We start from the raw sequence: 17,242 nt of genomic DNA on the forward strand, positions 1-17,242 counted from the left end.
TCAGAGATACTCCTACAGGAACAGCTCTGAGGCTCCTACCTCCATGTCTTCTCCATCTTGGATCACTGTGAGACATCTGACATCATGCTGCCAGCCTCACACTGCCCACTCAAGACCTGTTGTTTTCCTGGGTTTTGGTTTCCTGAAACCCCGTGAAAACCAAAGGATCCCATCCCTGTCCTCTCTTCATGCATAGAACTCAAGGTTTCCTGTTCCTTGGCCTGACCCTTCTCACAGACTCATGATATAGTGAGGTGCTTTACAACCCATCAAGAATTGGCCTTAGCATCCCGGATTGACTCCCTGCTCTCAGGACTTTGAGGGCTGTCTGACGGCAGAGATGGGTCTAGCCTGTCGTCTTCCAGAGGACCATACTGTGCAGTGATGCTGTGGAGGATTTGCAGATTGGAGGATTAAATTCAGAGGGAACTGCAGATCTCTTCAGACCAGATTTTTGTGTGGTGAGAGCTGTGTTTTCACCCAGCCTGCTCTGCCTGCAGACCTCTTGGCAAAGTAATGCATCTTCCGGAGCAGCAGTGAATTTGGACACAAGAGTGTGTCAAGGTGGAAATTTCCCACTTCCCTGACCATCTGTTTTTGTGTTTTGATCTGTTTTGATTGCCTTGGAGGAAATATCATCTTCCCTGTTTCAAGTTTATCTGGTTCCTCCTTGCAGGCACTGTTTCTGCCCTCTCTGCCAGTAAGTACTGTCCTGCCTTCTGATAACTCAGGAGAAGCTCATGGGGCCTGCATATCAGCTCTCTGTCACCAGCACACAGGAGCAATCTCTCTCTGTCACAGGATTCCTGCTGACTTTAGCTTTGGGCTTGGTTGCAGATCATGGAACTGCCCAGTTGTTGCAGGTGATCCTTTTGCCACAGTGTTAATTGGCAAATCATTCTGATGGCTGGCTGATCATGGGAGCTGCTGGCTTAAGCCAAATGACAAAGTATCATACTACTCAAGGATAAAATAACCAGTCTGCCATAAAGCTGCACAGAGCAGTGCCAGCATCCTGTTCTCAGCTGCTCCCTCCTTCCTCTGCTGCATGCTGGGATCAGTGCAGAGCATTGCTGCTGCAGTGCCAGGGTGAGCATCCCACCTGGAGGGCGTGGGGCTCAGTTCCCCCCAGGCAGCTGGAGCTCCTCTGCCCAGGACCACGTGCCATGGTGGCTGGGGCTTGTACCCAGTCTGCATTGGCAAAACCAGGCATGTTCTGAAGTTGGGGAACCAGTGGGTATCACATGTGTGCTCCTGGTTGCAGGTAGGATTTTGGGACTCTCCAGCCTGCCTTTCCACCTTATCCACCCCACCCCAGCAGGGCTTCTCACTTGCAGACCTTGGGAGTGTTTTGGTGATCTTTGGGGCAGTCTGGGTGTATGGGGCCTCACTGGGCAGATGATTGACCTCCTGTGATGGCACAGACAGTGCCTGGCCAAGCACAGCCAGCTTCATCCCCACCTCCCTCCCCTTGGGGTCTGCTCCAATGACTGCATGCAGCAGTCATTGAGCTCTCCACCTCACCTGCTCCAGCCAGACTCAGAGAACCCCATGGGGGACATGGGTTCAGCATCCCTGCGCTGAGGCTCACTGCTCCTGCCTGGCCAGTCTTATGGGCCCCTTTCAAAGCAAGAGGCACTGCTCTGCCAGGTGTGGGGTCTGGGAAGAGCCTGGATACTGGGCACTAAGGCCGTGTGTTCTGGAGAGCTGCAGAAACTGGCAGTGCAGTCCCCACTGCCCTTTGTTTACTGGAAGAGTGGGTGTCCCTTCCATGCCTGTCTGCCTATGAAGAAATGGGCACAGAAGAGCCTGCTCTGAAGACTTCTCTGGTGGTCTCTGAAGTGCTGTGGAGAAGAACCCAATGTTCCCTCAATGCTGTCCTGCAGAACAGTTGTTCTTGGAGAGCGAGTGCCTATCTCTGCAGTGGCTGCTCATGCAGAGGATATGGGAGGGATGTTTGAAAGCATTTAAAGACCCTCCCCCGTGTGAGCAGAGGTGCTGTGGCAGAAGATGGGGAAGATGGGCTGGCAAGAAGATGTCCTAGACCTGGAGCAGGGATGCTGGTGCTAGGAAAGACTCGCTGGCATACCTGGTGTTGGGAAAGAGTAGCTGGACCTGCCTGGTGCTGCTTTCTTATGGGAGAAGTTCCACAGGGCCCCATCTTGTGGGGGTAAAAAGCATCTCTTTTTACATTAGACTTATGTATATGTACCCAGGTCTGCATTGGGCTTGCACTCTGCTAAGTGTCATATGGGAAGAAGCTGTCCCAATACTGACATGTTTTTCCCCCTGGCACTGATGGAATGAGGAGCAGATGCTGCAGTGAATCTGCAGGAGAACTGGGGGGGCTCTGCCTGCAGCAGCTCTGGTTTGGCTGGGAGAAGCACCCTGCAGGTAGGTGGGAACCTGAGCACATTGGAAGACTTGTGCCAGATGGAACACTTGAGGCATGCAGGACTCAGGTTAAAACCCATGGATGGGCAGGGTGGAGGAACCTGTGGCTGGGTGGTTATCATGGGAGCCAGCTGCCCTTGAGCAGCATGCTGCTGGGGGGAAAGGCTCACAGTCCCTGCTCTGGAGCTCACAGTAGGGCCCCAGCAGGGGTAGTGTCCCAGGGCTAAAACTGTAACATCTCTTGCAAGTGTTTGTCCTGTATGGGGCCAGCTGTACAGCAGCAGCCTCGATGAGTGGATATGTTCCTAAACCATTGCTCAGCCAGCAGTTCACCTCCTGATGTTGGTGCCAGTGCCTCAGGAGCAGTGGTGCACAGCCTGTATATACACACACAGGTATAACGTGGCCCTTGGTCGCCCCATGAAGCTCTCTGCTTGTATCCAGCAGGGAGAGGTACCTGCAGTTGTGCCATCTCCACCTGGTACAGCGATGCCTTCTGTCCCAAAACTGAATCCTCTTTTGCAGTGTGTGATAGAAAAGGTCAGAAAGGAGATGGAGTAACTCTGAAACTTGCTCCTCATCTTGTTTTCCAGCATCTGCACTGGGCAGATGGCTCTGGACTTTCCCTGGAGAAGATGGGGTGGGAATTAAGTCTGTTTTGTACCAAGTAGAGACCACAGGGGCAGATGGCTGTGTGTCCTGGGTGCTGTTGACTGAGAGCTGTCCCTGCTTTTCTCCCTGGGAAAAGGCTCAGAGGGCAGCAGTGGCTCCACACAGAGCTCAGCCCAAGGGCTGCCTGCCCTGGTATGCTGCTCTCTGATCTCCAGGCACACAGCAGGGCTGCTCCAGTGCTATGGCTGCTGTCCCTGGTGTTGCAGTGACAGCAGGGCAGGAGGCGTGGCTGCCATTCCCAGTGCTTCTCTGCAGCAGTGGGTATGGTGGTCAGGGTATGGATGTGGCTGCCTAATACAGCAGGGCTCACTGAGGCAGGTCAAAAACCCTTCCCATTGAGTGGAGGGTGCAGGCTGAAACATTTCCACCTAGTAATTGCTCAGTGCCAGCACCAGGGGGACTAAGTCATTGCACAAGGTACCACAGCTCAGGGTGTCTCCAGCAGCAGTGCCTGACCCGCGCAGAGGCTGGTGGAATCATTGTGTGGCATCAAAAAACCCCGAGCTTTCTCAATCTCAGACTTGCTGCTCAGGAATTGCCAAGAAATGTTGGCATCTCATCATCTGGTGCAGTCTGGGGCTACTGCTTGAACCAGTTGCTGTGACCCCAGGGATGCCAGCATCTTCAGGAGAGGAGCAAAGTACATGGGTGGCTGGTCTCTGCTGAGCCCTGCATGGCTGCCCTTGTCCTGGGAGCGGGGCTGCTGCCTGATCTGCTCTGATGGGACAGGAGCCCTCTGTGTCTGAGTGTTTGCACACCACTGTGGCACCTATCCTCAGCTCCTGGGGTCAGCAGATCCTGTGTGTAGCAAACTACCTGGCTGTTTGAATTATGTTCTGGGGAGGGGTAAAGTGATGGTTTCCTGCTGTACTGTGTGAATCTGCCCTTTCCTGGGGGTGTGCTCAGGTAAGTGTGTGTCCAGGCAGAGGCTGTCTGGGGCACTGGGTTTCCTTGGAGGCTTCCTGGCTGCCTCTGCAGCGCTGGGTTCATGCTGCCTGTCTGTGTGCCTTGCAGGCTCTGAAAAGGAAGCCGGATCTCTTCCTGTGTAGCAACCTGGATGTCAAAGCAGTGTTTCAATGTGGTGAGTACCATGGGCATGGGCATGGGCATGTGCTCCAAATCACCCTGAGAAGCCAGCCTGCTCCTCCTGTAGAGCTGGGTGCAGAACAGGAAGGGTGAAGGGCAGGGGACCACAGGGCTGATTTGGGATGGCCAGGAGGTTTTCTGGCTGCTAACCTGAGTAATTTTTGCCTGCAGGTGTCCTTTCACTCAAGTTTCCTGAGGCCCCAACAGTCAAAGCATCCTGTGGCTTTTTTGTGAGTATGATGCCATCATGGAGTCCTCTCTGAGAGCTGGGTGTGGGGCTGAGGTTGGGCAGTGCTGCAGTGTGGAGCCTGTGCTGGCACTGAGTGAGCCTGGCCTCTGTGTTGCAGACGGAGCTGCTGCCCCGCTGTGGAGAGATCGCCCCGGTGGGACAGGTCGTGCATGAGAATGGCAAAGCGCTGCTGCAGGCAGTGCTGGAGGTGAGAGATGCTAGACCACGGGCTCCCCAGGCAGCACTGGGCTCTATTCCTGAGAGCATCCCTGCAGAGCCAGGGGCAGAGAGCCCAGCAGCGTGGGTGGGAGCAGGGAGTGACAATGTGGGCTCAGCGTGTCGTTTGCTCTGTGGCAGGGCATCGGTGGCCAGGCTTCCCGCAGCCTCATGGATCACTTTGCAGAAATCCTCTTTGCCTTGAACAAGCACTGCTTCAGCCTCCTGAGCGTCTGGATCAAGGAGGCCATGCAGCAGGATGGCTTCCCCTCGGCCCGAGTAACTCCAGAGCAGAAGGAAAACTTCAGCCAGCAGATCCTCAGGTTTGTGTGCCACTTGCCCTGGCAGCTGTGCCCCACATTTCCCACAGGAATGACCCCCCTGCATGGTCCAGTGCAGCTGTCCTACTTCATGTTTGTCCCCTCCCTCTGTCTCAGCAGAGAGCGTGTGAACAAGCGGCGAGTGAAGGAGATGGTGAAGGAGTTCACCTTGTTGTGCCGAGGGCTGCATGGTACAGAATACACAGCAGACTACTGAGCACCTGGCCAGGACCGTGGACGATTTGCCTGGACCAGCTCTTCCCCACAAGGAAAAGCCCCCCCATCCTCCCTGCCCTGCTGCAGTACGGCTCATAGAATAACCCTCCACCTAGAATTAACCCACTCGGGACGCTCCTCAGCTAGATTTGGTGGCCGCATCTCGGTGTCAGCATCTTTGTTTCCCCCAGCATGCTCCCTCCTCGCAGGGAACAGGAGTGCTGGCTGCAGGAGGTGGTGGCGGGGCAGGGGAAGCCTGGGCAGAGCTGTCCCAGCACAGGCTGCCCTGTCCCCAGGCTACCAGCCCCTCCCCAGCCCTTCCCCGCAGCAGGGAGGCCACCCTGTGCCTGCAGCAGTGGCTGGCTGGGCGGGGGGATTTGCCCCCTGCTCGTTTGTACGTGTGGTTGGGAGGGGGGAGGCCCTGCACCTAATTATATTAAGAATATTTCTACGTTGTGGCTGTCATTATTGCAGTGCCCAGACTTTGCCTCCCTCTTCCCTCTGGGGAAGAACCAAGTGGAGGGGGTAAAATCAAGGCTAGGACACCTCAGTGTCTCCCTGGCTTTGGGAGGGATGGCAAAAAACAGTCTGTCCTGCTTGCCCAGTATGGAACATAAACAGCTCTGCCTCACATGAGAGGGGCTGGGCTCCACTCCTGCCAAACATGTGGTCATTCCTGCAGCACAGGATGTGTGCACCCCATTCCCTTTCATAAGAGCAGCTGAGGGGCTTGTTTGTGCTCAGAGTTCCCCTGCCTTTGCCCTAGTACCCAGCCCAGCCTGTGCTTTTACTGTCAGAGGTCCTGGTTCTGGTTTTCTGTTCCCTTCAGGTGTTGTTAGCTGGGGGGACAGCTAACAACACAGAGGGCTTTGCTCCCCAGTGGGCACCAGGATGCGTTTTTCACTTTGGGACACTGTGCTCCTCAGCCCATGTTTTATTCTAAAAAACAGTTCATTCACAAATCCTCTTCAGCTTTAGTTAGCAGCAGTAGTCCACAAAAGCCTCAAGTCCCAGCACTGTCAGCTCTTGCAAAGTTGTGACCTTTCCATGTAGGGACAAAGCCGCCCTGGATGAAGGAGCCCTCGGAGACTGGGTCTGGGCCAAGTGCTTGTTGCTCCTGGCCCTGCTGCTGCCCTGGCCATGAGCCTCAGGGTGCCACAGGCATTCCTGAACATACATGCAACTCCTGCTCTTCTCCCACTGCAGTATTACTGACCCAAGGCTGCATCCAGCAAAGTGCTGGCAGTGCACCCAGTGGGAGGCAATGGCAGGGCCCCCACACACCCCTGCTCCTGGCTGGGTGCCAGTGGTGCTGAATCAGGGTTGCTCACACCCTTCATCCTCATAGGCAACGGCAATCCCTCGTCGGCCCTGCACCGCCCTGGAGACTGGGGTCTGTCCCAGCTGCTGCTCCAAGCCCCTCCAGCTGCGGGACTCCAGGAAGGAGGCTGGAAGGAGAAAGGGAATTGTTACCCAGAGCAAGAAGGTGGCACTGCCCTGCACCAGTACTCAGCCCCACCACGGTACCAACACAAACCTGCAGGGCTGATCTCTGCGAGCGCCCGTGTCTGGTCCCTGCAGGCCAGGGCGGTGCTGGGGGGCGGCTGAGAGGACGGGGGGCCACAGAGGTGGGCAGCTCGCATCTTCCCTGAGATCAGGGAGACATCGGGAACAGCCTCCTCTGCGGGAACAGCCAGGGGGAGCTCAACATGCGCACAGGCACCTGCCAGGGAATGGCAACATTAGCCTGGCCCACCTGTCCTGGAGCAAGCACAGCTTACAGGCAGGGCAGCTGGGTGCAATATGCCCTGGGAGGGTGTTGGGCAGCTGTCTGTAGCTATTACCTGGCAGCAGGTCTCGGAAGTCTGTGAGGTAGTTCCCTGTCCATTCACGGGCTGGGTTGCAGGCCAGCTCCAGCTCATAGGGGGTCACAACAGGCCGGTAGAAGTCACTGGAGTCCAGGAGGGAGTTCTGAGCACAGGCCACCAGGACAAAGATGTCCACCTCTGGGAAGTTGGCCAGCTTGGCAGGGTTGGGCTTCCCCACGGCCAGGGTGTAGCTGCGCTTGCCGGCCCAGGCCAGCAGCTCTCGGAGGTGCTGCAGCAGGGTCAGGTAGCCCGCCACGCCAAGGGTGCCCACCAGGATGCCCACCACGCTGGCATCCCGGGCACGCTCCACCAGGTACAGGCGCCGCATCAGGGCCCGGTTGACATTGAGGGTCTCGCGGCGGCCGCAGCCGGTGGCAGGGTTGAAGGAGCTGAAAGGACAGTGGTTCCAGGTCAGCATGAAGCTGGTGAGGGCAAGGCCCTCAGCTCCCACATAGAACATGGCATAGTCCTGAAGCCCTCCTGCAGCTTCCACCAGGAACTGGCGACCAAACTTCCGTTCCTCGCCAGGAATTGCGGGGCCAGGAGGGTCTCCACACACCAGCCTGGAGAAGATGATATTGGGGTACTCGGGGCGCAATTGCTGCTCCAGCTCACCTGAAGAAAGAGAAGAGTGAGAACAAAACTTGGCCTGACGTGGAGAAGGTGTAACAGATAAGGGGAGAAGACAGGAATCAAAGCTGCCAGTGTCTGGGGAAGGAATGCCTGCTCGGTCTGACCCTGGGAGCTCTGCAGAGCTCAGAGCAGTACCAGAGCCCCCCTCCCTGCCCCGGAGCACTCACCCATCGCATGGGCGTACACCACATCGCTGAGCACCACCACACGGCTCTGCTGCTCGGGGTAGAGCTCCCGGAACGCCTCTGCGCAGCGCCCTACGTCCAGCGGCTGCTGCCCGAAGATGTGCAGCACCGGGAGCTTCCTGCAGGGGCTGAGGCAGGCTGGGCCGTAGTGCAGCACTGCCTCGGCACCCACGTGCTCGGCAGCCACTTCATCCACGCAGCAGCTGTGAGGAGAACAACGCGGTGTCAGACAGGCTCTGCAGCACGGAGCTCTCCCTCCTCCCTGGCACCGCCCCGTTCCTGCCCGCGGGGGAAGCCCAGAACACTCTCCGGAGCCCCACACGGACCTGCCGTACGTGGTGTCTCCCAGCACGAACATCTCGGCCCCGGTGGCTGCCTCCAGCCCGCCTGCCACCTGCACCGCGTCTGCCAGGAGCTCGTCAGGGAACTGCAGGGCGACCTGGCGGGAACAAGGGGTGAGGCAGACAGGAATGAGGCACTGGGGAGGGTGAGATGAAGGGACAGAATGGATAGAATGGATAGAATATACCCTCAGCAAGTTTGCTGATATGAAACTGGGGGGAGTGGCTGATGCACCTGAAGGCTGTGCCATGCAGCAGGACCTTGATGGGCTGGAGAATTAAGCAGAGAGAAACCTAATGCAGGTCAACAAGGGCCCTTACAGCCACGACAGCCAATGGGATCCTGGAGTGCATTGGCAAGAGTGTGGCCAGCAGGTTCAGAGTGATGATCCTGCCCTTCTACTTGGCCCTGGTGAGGCACATCAGGAGTACTGCCTCCAGTTCTGGGCTCCTCAGGGTAAGAAAGACAAGGAGCTGCTGGAGAAGGTCCAGCAGAGCTCACATGGGGGTCTGGAGCATCTCTCTTGTGAGGAGAGATTGTGGGAGCTGAGCCTGTTTAGTCTGTACAAGAAAAGACTGAGAGGAGATCTGCTGTGGTTTGGAAATGGTGCTCCCCAGTTCAGTGCTCCCAGAGCCTCTCCAAACCATGCTGCCACTCCCCTGCTCCTCCCTCTCCTTCCTCCTGCAGCCAGATGGAGCAGAGAATTGGAAGCACAAAGGATAAAGATCTCAGGTCAAGATCAGAGCAGTTTACTGAAAACAGCAAATTAAATAAGAAAACCAGTGGTAACAGCAGCACTATTAATAACAATGTACAAGAGACAGATGATTCACACACAAGTGCTCAGTGCAGGGCTCTGACAATACCTGACCATGCCACACTATGGGACCTGGGAAGAACCCCTTCCCTGTCTCCAGAAAGTGATGGGAAGTGGGACAGAGTAACCTCTGGGTCGTGGCCATGCCCCCTCCAGGCTACTGCAGAAATTAACCCTGTCCTGCCTGGAAGAGGACAGTATCTCATTTATAATATAAATATCTCAAAGGTGGGTGCCAAGAGGACGGTGCCAGACTCTTTTCAGTGGAGCCCAGCAACAGGACAGCGGAAGGAGCAATGGCCATAAACCAAGGCAAAAGAAGTTTCATGTTAACACATGAACGAGTTCTTTACACTGTGGGTGGCAGAGCACTGGAACAGCTGCCCAGGGAAGCCGTGGAGCCTCCATCACTGCAGACATTGCAAACACATCTGGGCGCGTTTCTGTATAACCTGCTCTGGTGCGCCTGCCTTGGCAAAGGGACAGGATGATCTCCAGATCAGCCTTCCAACGCTAACAATCCTGTGAGGCACCGGCAGAGGGGGCGGCCGCAGCCCACCCTCGGTCCCACTCACCTTGCGGAACCCGCCATCCCGTACGAAGGCGGCGGCCCGGCCCATCTCGTAGAAACCGTCGAGGTCGCTCCGCGGTGCCGCCGCCGCCGCGGCCGTGCGCAGCTCCCGCCGCAGCGCGGCCTCCCCATCGCTGCTGAAGGCCGCGGCCATAGTGGCACGCGGGACCCCGCACCCGCTTCCGGGCTGCGGCGCGGCGCTGGCCAATGGAAGCTCGGCTCTGCATTCCCCGCCCCTATAAGTCCCGCCCACAACGGGGTGGAGAGGTGATGGCAGCCAATGGAAATACGCGCTGGTCGCGGTGTATTATGGTGTGTGTAGTTCCCCCGCCACTGTCAAACCAGGCAGCCAATAAACGGGCGCGGTGGCAGCAGTGGCATTCCGGTACTTCCGTCCGGGCGCTGCAGTTCCGGTCAGGTGCCGCGCGGGGGTCAGGTGACCCGGCCCGATCCGCTCCCGCCGCGCCGCCCGGTGCCGCCGCCGCCGCCGCCATGACGGGGCTCGCCCTGCTCTACTCGGGGCTCGGCCTCGCCTTCTGGACCACGCTGCTCGGCGTCGGTCAGCGCCGGGGGGGGGGACGGGGAGGGCCGTGGAGAAGGGGGGACCGGGGGCTGCGGGGCTGAGCCGGGAGGCGGGAGGGGATTCCGGGCCCGAGGGGCGGCTGCGGTTCCTGCCCGTGCTGCGGAGGGCGGGGAGGGTTGCTTTGGTGTGTGAAAGGCAGCCGGGCGGTGAGGGGTGCAGCGTTGTCAGGCCCCGGTTGCCGCGGCGCTCCCTCGGGCTGGTCCGTGCTCTCCGGCAGGGCCGGGGGTGCTGCTGGGGGCTCCCCAGCCTGGGCAGCGCCCTCGGGCCTGTGGCTGCCGCCTCGGAGCCCCCAGCAGTGCCGGGTCACTCCCAGTCGCTGATGGATGCGCAGCTCTGAGCCTGTCTAGTTTGAGCAGTTGATTTACTTCTCTGTGTGTGCGAGAGCAGAAAGGTGCTGGTGCCCGTCAGGGGGTTCGGTAGATTGGGGGAGGTGAAGGCAAGAGGAGCCTGATGCTTCAGACTGATGGTTGTTGTCTCTCGGGTGGAGAGATCACCTTGCCCTGCCAAGCTGTGGCAGCATGAGAGAACATGCACGTTTGGATGATGGTGGAGGTGCTCCATGGCAGCCCATGCACTGCTGCTGAGGGTGTTGGGCTTTTGGAGGATGGATTTAATGTCCTTAGGCCAGCAGGTGATTTTGTGCTGGGACTGCTGGTTATTTTCTCTTAGCACAGAATGAAGTGACCACAAACCAGGCAGAGGCTGGGGAAAACTTGGCCATTGCTTCAGTGTTTGGGTGAGGGGAGAGAATGAGTCAGAAGTGAAGGGTGTCTCACTCCCTCGTGTTTCCAGGGCTGCCTCCCGGGGCTCTCTGAATCACGTAGCTCACACCAGTGCAGATTCACCTGTGGATGTGAGACTGTTGGAAAATCTTGCTGAGCTGAGCTCAGTTAGTCTGAACTTCCCCTGCCCTGTTGCAGTCCCTTTTTGAGGAAGACCCTGAGCAGGAAGTGGTCTTGCTTCATGCAGTGTTGCAGCAGTGTCTCTTTGTGTTTTCTGTCTTTGTCCTAAGCCCTGATTTGATCCTCTAGTCCTGCTGCCCTGTCTTCTGTCCTTCTGACTTCAGGGCTGCAAGTCAGAGCTCACAGGAGAGTGTCCTTTACCCTGTTTCTTTTGCATATGAATCTAAGGTTACACCTGCTCTTGTATAGATGAAAGGTGCCCTGAGGACCTGCCCTGAGCTGGTTGTAGCTCTCTTTTACCACTTCTGGGGAGTAGAGGCAGCTGAGGCTGGCTGGGTTCAGTTCCTGTTCTGACAGCCAAACAGCAAAGCCAAAACACAAAACACAAGTAACAGACTGGCTGGACCCAGCACTAGAGATCATCCTTGGAGGTTGCCAGACATGCAGGCTGGGCTGTGGCTTCCCTCTGTATTCCCTGGCTGTGCTGGCACCATTCTTCATTCTTCTGTGTTGCTACAGGGGCGGGGGGCACCCCAAATCTGTGGCAGAAAGAGTGATCAGCATTACCACCTCCCATTATGGGGCCTAACAGTGCTTGTGTGCTCCCCTGAGGATGATGAGTGGGGTGCTGAGACCTGAGCTGCACATGGAGGGGTGAGCACACAAGAATAATGGGGACATCCCTGCTGCCAGGGATCTGCAGTGCTGAGGCCTTCCAGTGGGATGAGCTGTCCTGCTGTGCTCAGGGAAGGGCATGGTCCTGCCCCCACATTTCTGCTGGGCAGATTGCCATCACCCCCTACTTTCAGGCTGCTGCTCTGGGGTGACAGGGAGCAGTGGGACATGTCACAAAGAGTGACCTCTTTGCTGCATTGGAGCGTTCCACAAGTCTCCCATTTCCTCTTTTCCCCACCGTACGCGGGATCAGCGTTGCACAGGCAGGGACTGGTTACAGTCAGATATGGCAGAACTGTCCCTCCCCCGTCTGAGCCTGGCATGGAGCACACAGTGCCACAATGCCTGTGCTTATCTGTTCCTTAGGGCTGGGTCACCCTCCCTTTTCCAGCAAAGAGCAAGTGTCTCTCCTGGCCTGCAGCCACATTTCCCACTCATGAGCTCAGAGTAAAGCAGGGTTTTGGTGCAGACACCTCTGCATGTGCCTGGGCTGTACAGGGATGTGACTCTTGGCTGTGGTTCCTGGTGGGAGATGAGCACAGCAGGGCAAGCCCTCCTTGGAAAGGAAGGGCTTTTCTCAGTTTCTCAGGACAGTGCTTTGGTGTCTCCCACCTGTGCTGGAGTATAAATTTAATCTGGAAATTATCCTGGGGGAAATACTGAGAACAACAGTCATGTCTCAAACCCACAGCCTTGGAAAGGGGGTGTTGGAGGGAAGCTGGAGCTTCTTGTGTTGATGGGCTCCCGGGAAGCAGCACAAACACTGATGGGATGGTGATGTAGCAGCATGTGACGGTCAGTCAGGGCTCAGCCTTGCTCCTCTTGTCCCTCCTGTGGCAGGGAAGGGCTCACAGCTGGTCCCTGGAGCTGTGCCTCTCCAGCAGGGCTGAGCCATTGGAGAGCCACAGTGGAGACCATGGCAGGGCACAGGGCTGAGGATTGCCCTTGAGACCCTGTAGCTCAGCATGGTCTGTGGGTGCTCAGCAGGGCCAGGAAATAGAAAATGGGTGTGATAACATCCATGATCATCTTCTGGGCAAGACTGGGATGGGGTCTGACAGTATCTCAGGCCCAGGCTGTCTGTGCTGTGCTGATGTGGAAGTGTTGGCATCATGGGGGTCAGAGGGGACACCCTGCCCCACAGCTCTGCATGCTTGAGCCAGTATTCCCAGTACCCCTCCTTCATGCTGTGCTGTGCTCCTGGGGCTTTGCCTCGGGGCTGTGCAGGTGGGGGAGGAACCAGTGCTGGATCCAGCTGGTGCCTCCCTGGAGGTTTCCATCTTGTTCTTGCTTTCCAGGGATCTGCTACACAATATTTGACCTGGGTTTCCGCTTCGATGTGGCTTGGTGAGTTCCCTGCAAGCTTGGGCATCCTCAGGGCTGTGTGAGAGGCTGGCAGTGCCAGCAGTGTCTCCCAGGAGCAGCACTTGCTATTGGGTGATGGGCAGTGGTCACTGCGTCGCAGGAGAACCAGAGCTGCAGTGAGCAGGAACTCTGCTCCCTGGGAGGTGGGATGGATGCAGCCCCTGTGTTCCTGTGGCTGGCTCCCCACAAGGTCCTGGTGCAGCTATTGCTGCTCTGCCCTCCATGTCTCCAAGCCCAGGCTTCTGCTTCACAGTGAGGGCTTGGGAGGAAGATCTTGATCCATGCAGGTGAGGGTCCTGTGTTTCTGGCAGGCAGACAGAGGTTCTCATGTCCTGCTGTCTGGCTGCCCAACCCATCTTGGGCTTCATGATTTGGTGGAGGGGTACCTATTTTAGGATAGGCTGTGTGGTGTGACTGTGGGGGCTCAGCCTGTGTGCTAACTCAGGACATTTCTTCCTCTCCAGGTTTCTGACAGAGACCTCACCCTACATGTGGTCCAACCTGGGCATTGGCTTGGCCATCTCCCTGTCTGTGGTGGGAGCTGCCTGGTGAGTGGGACTGACTCTTCAGCATTCTCCTGCTGTCCCACCTTGGTAGCTGTGTATACACTGCTGTTTTCCCACAGCAGAGCAAGGTAGAGCAGTGTGTACATGTAGGATTGTGGGTCACCACACCAGTGGGGCTGAATTGCTGGACTGCTGGGGGGTCTGGGTGGACCATCCCATGGGCAGCAGTGGCAGTGGAAAGACAGGGAAGTCTCTGGAAGCTGTACCCCTGAGCCCGGGCTGTCCATGGTGGCTCTTGTGCCCCAGCAGTTCTGCTGGTGTAGGTGGTGCAGCCTGGGGCCACCCATACCCTGGGAGTGGGTAGGCTGAGTGCTCAGTGTCCCCAGCTGCATGCCTGATTCTTTGCTCAGCTGAAAGATCCTGGTTTCTGTATAGAATTCTGCAAGTCCCAGATCTTTTACCAACCACCCTTGTCTGCTACAGGGGGATTTACATCACGGGCTCCAGCATCATTGGTGGGGGAGTCAAAGCCCCGCGGATCAAAACAAAGAATCTGGTGAGGTAAGCACACACCTGGGGTTAGTTCTAGTGCTGCACCTGAGTGGGGCAGGTCACAACCCAATGAAGAGGCTTCTGTCTGCTCTCTAGCTGGGTGCTGCTGGCAGACTGTTCCTAGCTGAGCTGCTGATGCTGTTTGCTTTCAAAACAAAGAGCCCTAAAGGAGCCATAGTGCTGCTTTGAAGGGTCACTGTGTGATATCACACTGTGAATGAGCCCAGTGTGTTCAAAACAAACACCCTGAGATCACACATCCTGTCCAGGCAAGGGTTCTCCTTGCACAACCCTTCCACAAGGAGAGAAACAGGCTGGTGAAGGGCAAGGCTTCCCAGGCCTGCTTCCAGCAGGATCCTTGCAGCTTACTCAGGTGCCACAGCAGAACCAGCATCCAGCCTTTGTGTTTGGCAGCTCCCCTAGTTTGAAAGTAAAGCAGTGGGTAGCTTCCCATATGGCTCTGGAGAGGTCTGGCTGGCTGGGAATGAAGTGGCAGGGGCTCCTTGGGGTGGGGTCTTTCCCCCAGGGCACTGGTGAGACTGACTGATGTACTGTGCTCAGGCTTTGCCTTTTTCCCACAGCATCATTTTCTGTGAGGCCGTGGCCATCTACGGGATCATCATGGCAATAGTCATCAGTAACATGGCTGAGGTATGGGAGCACCTGGGCTGCCCGGCCATCCCTGCACCAGCCCCGAGGCCATGGGGCTGGTGCAGGGATGGCACAGCTGATCATGGGCCAGTATGGTGAGGGGTGGCCCTGTGGGCACTTGGAACACTGTTGTGCCTTTGGGAGCCCCTGGACTGATGGTCTGTGTAGGGATCCTTGCCTGTGATGAAGAGAGGGTTGGGTGAGCACACACAAGGCTGATTCCATGAAGCCATGAGATGGAATCAGGGACTGGCTCTGGCCAAAATGAGGCTTATCAGGGACAGGTACCTCTTCCAGAGACCACAGACTTGTCACTAACCCAGGTCCTGTGTTTTCTCTCAGCCTTTCAATGGAGTCACCCCAGAAGAGATTGGAGCCAGGAACTACCACGCAGGTAAGGACGCCTGGGTCTCTGGTGCAGTCGCTGTGAGCACTGCCACACCCTGACCCCACCTCTGACCCACCCATGGTCTGCTGCTGGTGTCTGAAGGGCATGTGACTCTTCTGCCAAAAGGCAGCTTTGTACTTACCTTCTGGAGGTCCTCATGTGCCCAGCAGGCTGTGCTGTGCAGCAGCAGCACTGTTCCTCCCCTGGGTGGAGCAGTGGCCTGGCACTGTGGGACCTGAGGCACACCTCAGAGCAGTCCTGCTCCCCAAACAGAGTGTTGCTGGGGCTTGGCACCTCCTGGTCTTCTGTCACCTTGAGACAGAGCTTCTGCACCATGTCCTGGGTGCAGGTGGAAGGGGTTGCATCTTATTCATGCAGCATTCCTCTCTCACAGGTTTCTCCATGTTTGGAGCTGGTCTGACCGTGGGTTTATGCAATCTCTTCTGTGGGGTCTGTGTGGGCATCGTGGGCAGCGGGGCTGCCCTGGCTGATGCCCAGAATGCCAGCCTCTTCGTCAAGATCCTGATTGTGGAAATCTTTGGCAGTGCCATAGGGCTGTTTGGAGTCATCGTTGCTATCCTGCAGGTACCTGCTTCCTGAGGCCACCAGGCCTGAGGGAGCACAAGGTGCTGTCGCCTGGATGCTTTCCAGCCCCAGGGAGACACACCTGGGTTTCAGCACAATCTTCTGTATTGGGATGGGGAGGCTGCTTACAAGGTTTGGGGTGGCACAGCTCTTCCCAGAGCTTACTGTGCCTATTTGTAACATTGGGAACCCTTCTGATGGCCCCTCTGTCACCGAGAGCGTCACCTTGCATGCACCTTGTGTGACACTCATGTCAGTGGGACTCATAAGCTGTCTGTAGCTTCTGGATGGTCCTGGGGTGTTTGGGTGGGACTGGGGTGCTGAGCTGAGGTTTGTGGGCCACAACCTAACCTCTCTTCTTTCTTTGTTTCCAGACATCTAAAGTAAAAATGGGCTGAGCCCTCTTGCACTCAGCCTGTTCCAGCACACCCCAAGAGGTTCTGTATATACTTATTTAATGTTTCTATACTCGATTGGGGTGGGAGATGCTGGCACCGGCAGCAGGAGCCTGACCGCGTAGAGCCCCGTCCTGCAGATCAGTCGGCCCCTTGGAAGAAACAAATTTCTCTGTGTGAATTCTGCCCCCAGCAGCCTGGCCCAGCTCGTGGGGCCCTGCTGCTGCCCATCCCCGGTGTGTAGAATTGACCATCAGTGCAATCCTGTGTCAGTGAAATAAATATGGTTCTTGTCCAGCTTTTTCTCTTCCCTGTGCATGCTGGGGAGGTTTGCAGAGAGAAGTGCTGGTTTGGGCTGCCCCAGAGATTCCTCTCTGTGCCTCTGGCAAAATCCCTGTCCTGTTCCAGGAGCCTGGTGGTGTCCTGCCTGTGTGGGGTTAATTCTGTTGCTTTCTCAGGCTGCAAGAGCAGACCTCTTTGGGCTGTGGGAACGCAGAGCTGTGCCTTGATGCCTGGAGCAGGTACAAGGCTGTTGGAACAGGCAGCAGGCAGCTCTGAATTGACTCTGCCAGGCTCCTAGCAGCCCAATGTGAGCCCAACACAAGCTGCTTTGTGCCTTTCAGCTCCTATCCAGGTAATTTAGTGTAGGGGGAGTGTACACAGTGTCCATAGCCCCATCGTGCAGCCGGGGAGCACCAGAAGAACAAAGTGAAATTTTTGCCCCTTCAAAGGACATCCTCCAGCCAGCAGCTCCCTGGTGTGAGTGTTGGCTGTGTGCTGGGGCACTCCAGTCTGCAGTGCCCCTCTGTCCAGGTAGAGGTCCCAGGGGTGGGGACACTTTGTGCTGGCTCTGTTCCCTGTCCCTAGCTGTGCTGAATAGTGTGGGGAAGCTGGCTGTAGACAGCTGGACCTGCAGCTCATTTGCTGCTTGGGGGAAGGGAAGAACAAGGTCCTTCTGCATGTGCTCTGCAGAGAGCCTGGAGGCTGCTGCATCTGCTGTATCCAGCACAAGGCCCTCATGCTGTTCTACCAGCATACCTTCATAGAGAAAGCACTGATCTTCCAGTGCTGTGTCAGAGCAGATGCACACT

General features: G+C 56.9%; 3 protein-coding genes across 5 annotated transcripts in view; 2 read left to right on the forward strand and 1 right to left on the reverse strand.

Annotated features, from left to right (window-relative positions):
- IPO13 (importin 13) overlaps nt 1-5,584 on the forward strand; it is a 31,184-nt gene extending 25,600 nt beyond the window's left edge. Inside the window, exons 16-20 of one of the 2 annotated variants that reach the window (XM_054638563.2) lie at nt 4,081-4,147; nt 4,324-4,382; nt 4,500-4,589; nt 4,739-4,920; nt 5,035-5,584. In XM_054638563.2, coding sequence (XP_054494538.1) covers nt 4,081-4,147; nt 4,324-4,382; nt 4,500-4,589; nt 4,739-4,920; nt 5,035-5,134 — 498 coding nt within the window. In that variant the 3' untranslated portion in view covers nt 5,135-5,584. The remainder of the gene's footprint in view (nt 1-4,080; nt 4,148-4,323; nt 4,383-4,499; nt 4,590-4,738; nt 4,921-5,034) is intronic. The other variant, XM_054638564.2, reaches the window with a different exon arrangement.
- Nucleotides 5,585-6,052: 468 nt separating this feature from the next.
- Nucleotides 6,053-9,741, reverse strand: DPH2 (diphthamide biosynthesis 2). Its single transcript, XM_054638442.2, has 6 exons — nt 9,554-9,741; nt 8,146-8,258; nt 7,802-8,022; nt 6,978-7,616; nt 6,671-6,856; nt 6,053-6,581 (listed from the first exon to the last, which is right to left on the reverse strand). Exons 1-6 carry the CDS (start codon nt 9,701-9,703, stop codon nt 6,451-6,453), a joined length of 1,440 nt encoding a protein of 479 aa, XP_054494417.2. The 5' UTR covers nt 9,704-9,741; the 3' UTR covers nt 6,053-6,450.
- Nucleotides 9,742-9,939: 198 nt separating this feature from the next.
- ATP6V0B (ATPase H+ transporting V0 subunit b) lies at nt 9,940-16,448 on the forward strand. 2 transcript variants are annotated; one of them, XM_054638253.2, is made up of 8 exons: nt 9,940-10,108; nt 13,008-13,056; nt 13,539-13,622; nt 14,064-14,141; nt 14,714-14,783; nt 15,126-15,177; nt 15,566-15,756; nt 16,131-16,448. In XM_054638253.2, the coding sequence occupies exons 1-8, from the start codon at nt 10,042-10,044 to the stop codon at nt 16,152-16,154; spliced, it is 615 nt and encodes a 204-aa protein (XP_054494228.1). In that variant the 5' UTR covers nt 9,940-10,041; the 3' UTR covers nt 16,155-16,448. The 2 variants fall into 2 exon arrangements, with proteins under 2 accessions (XP_054494228.1, XP_054494233.1); XM_054638258.2 differs by lacking the exon at nt 13,008-13,056 and having other exon boundaries at nt 9,974-10,108.
- Nucleotides 16,449-17,242: the final 794 nt, after the last annotated feature.

This window comes from Agelaius phoeniceus, chromosome 8 (assembly GCF_051311805.1).
Source record: "Agelaius phoeniceus isolate bAgePho1 chromosome 8, bAgePho1.hap1, whole genome shotgun sequence".
Taxonomy (NCBI): domain Eukaryota; kingdom Metazoa; phylum Chordata; class Aves; order Passeriformes; family Icteridae; genus Agelaius; species Agelaius phoeniceus.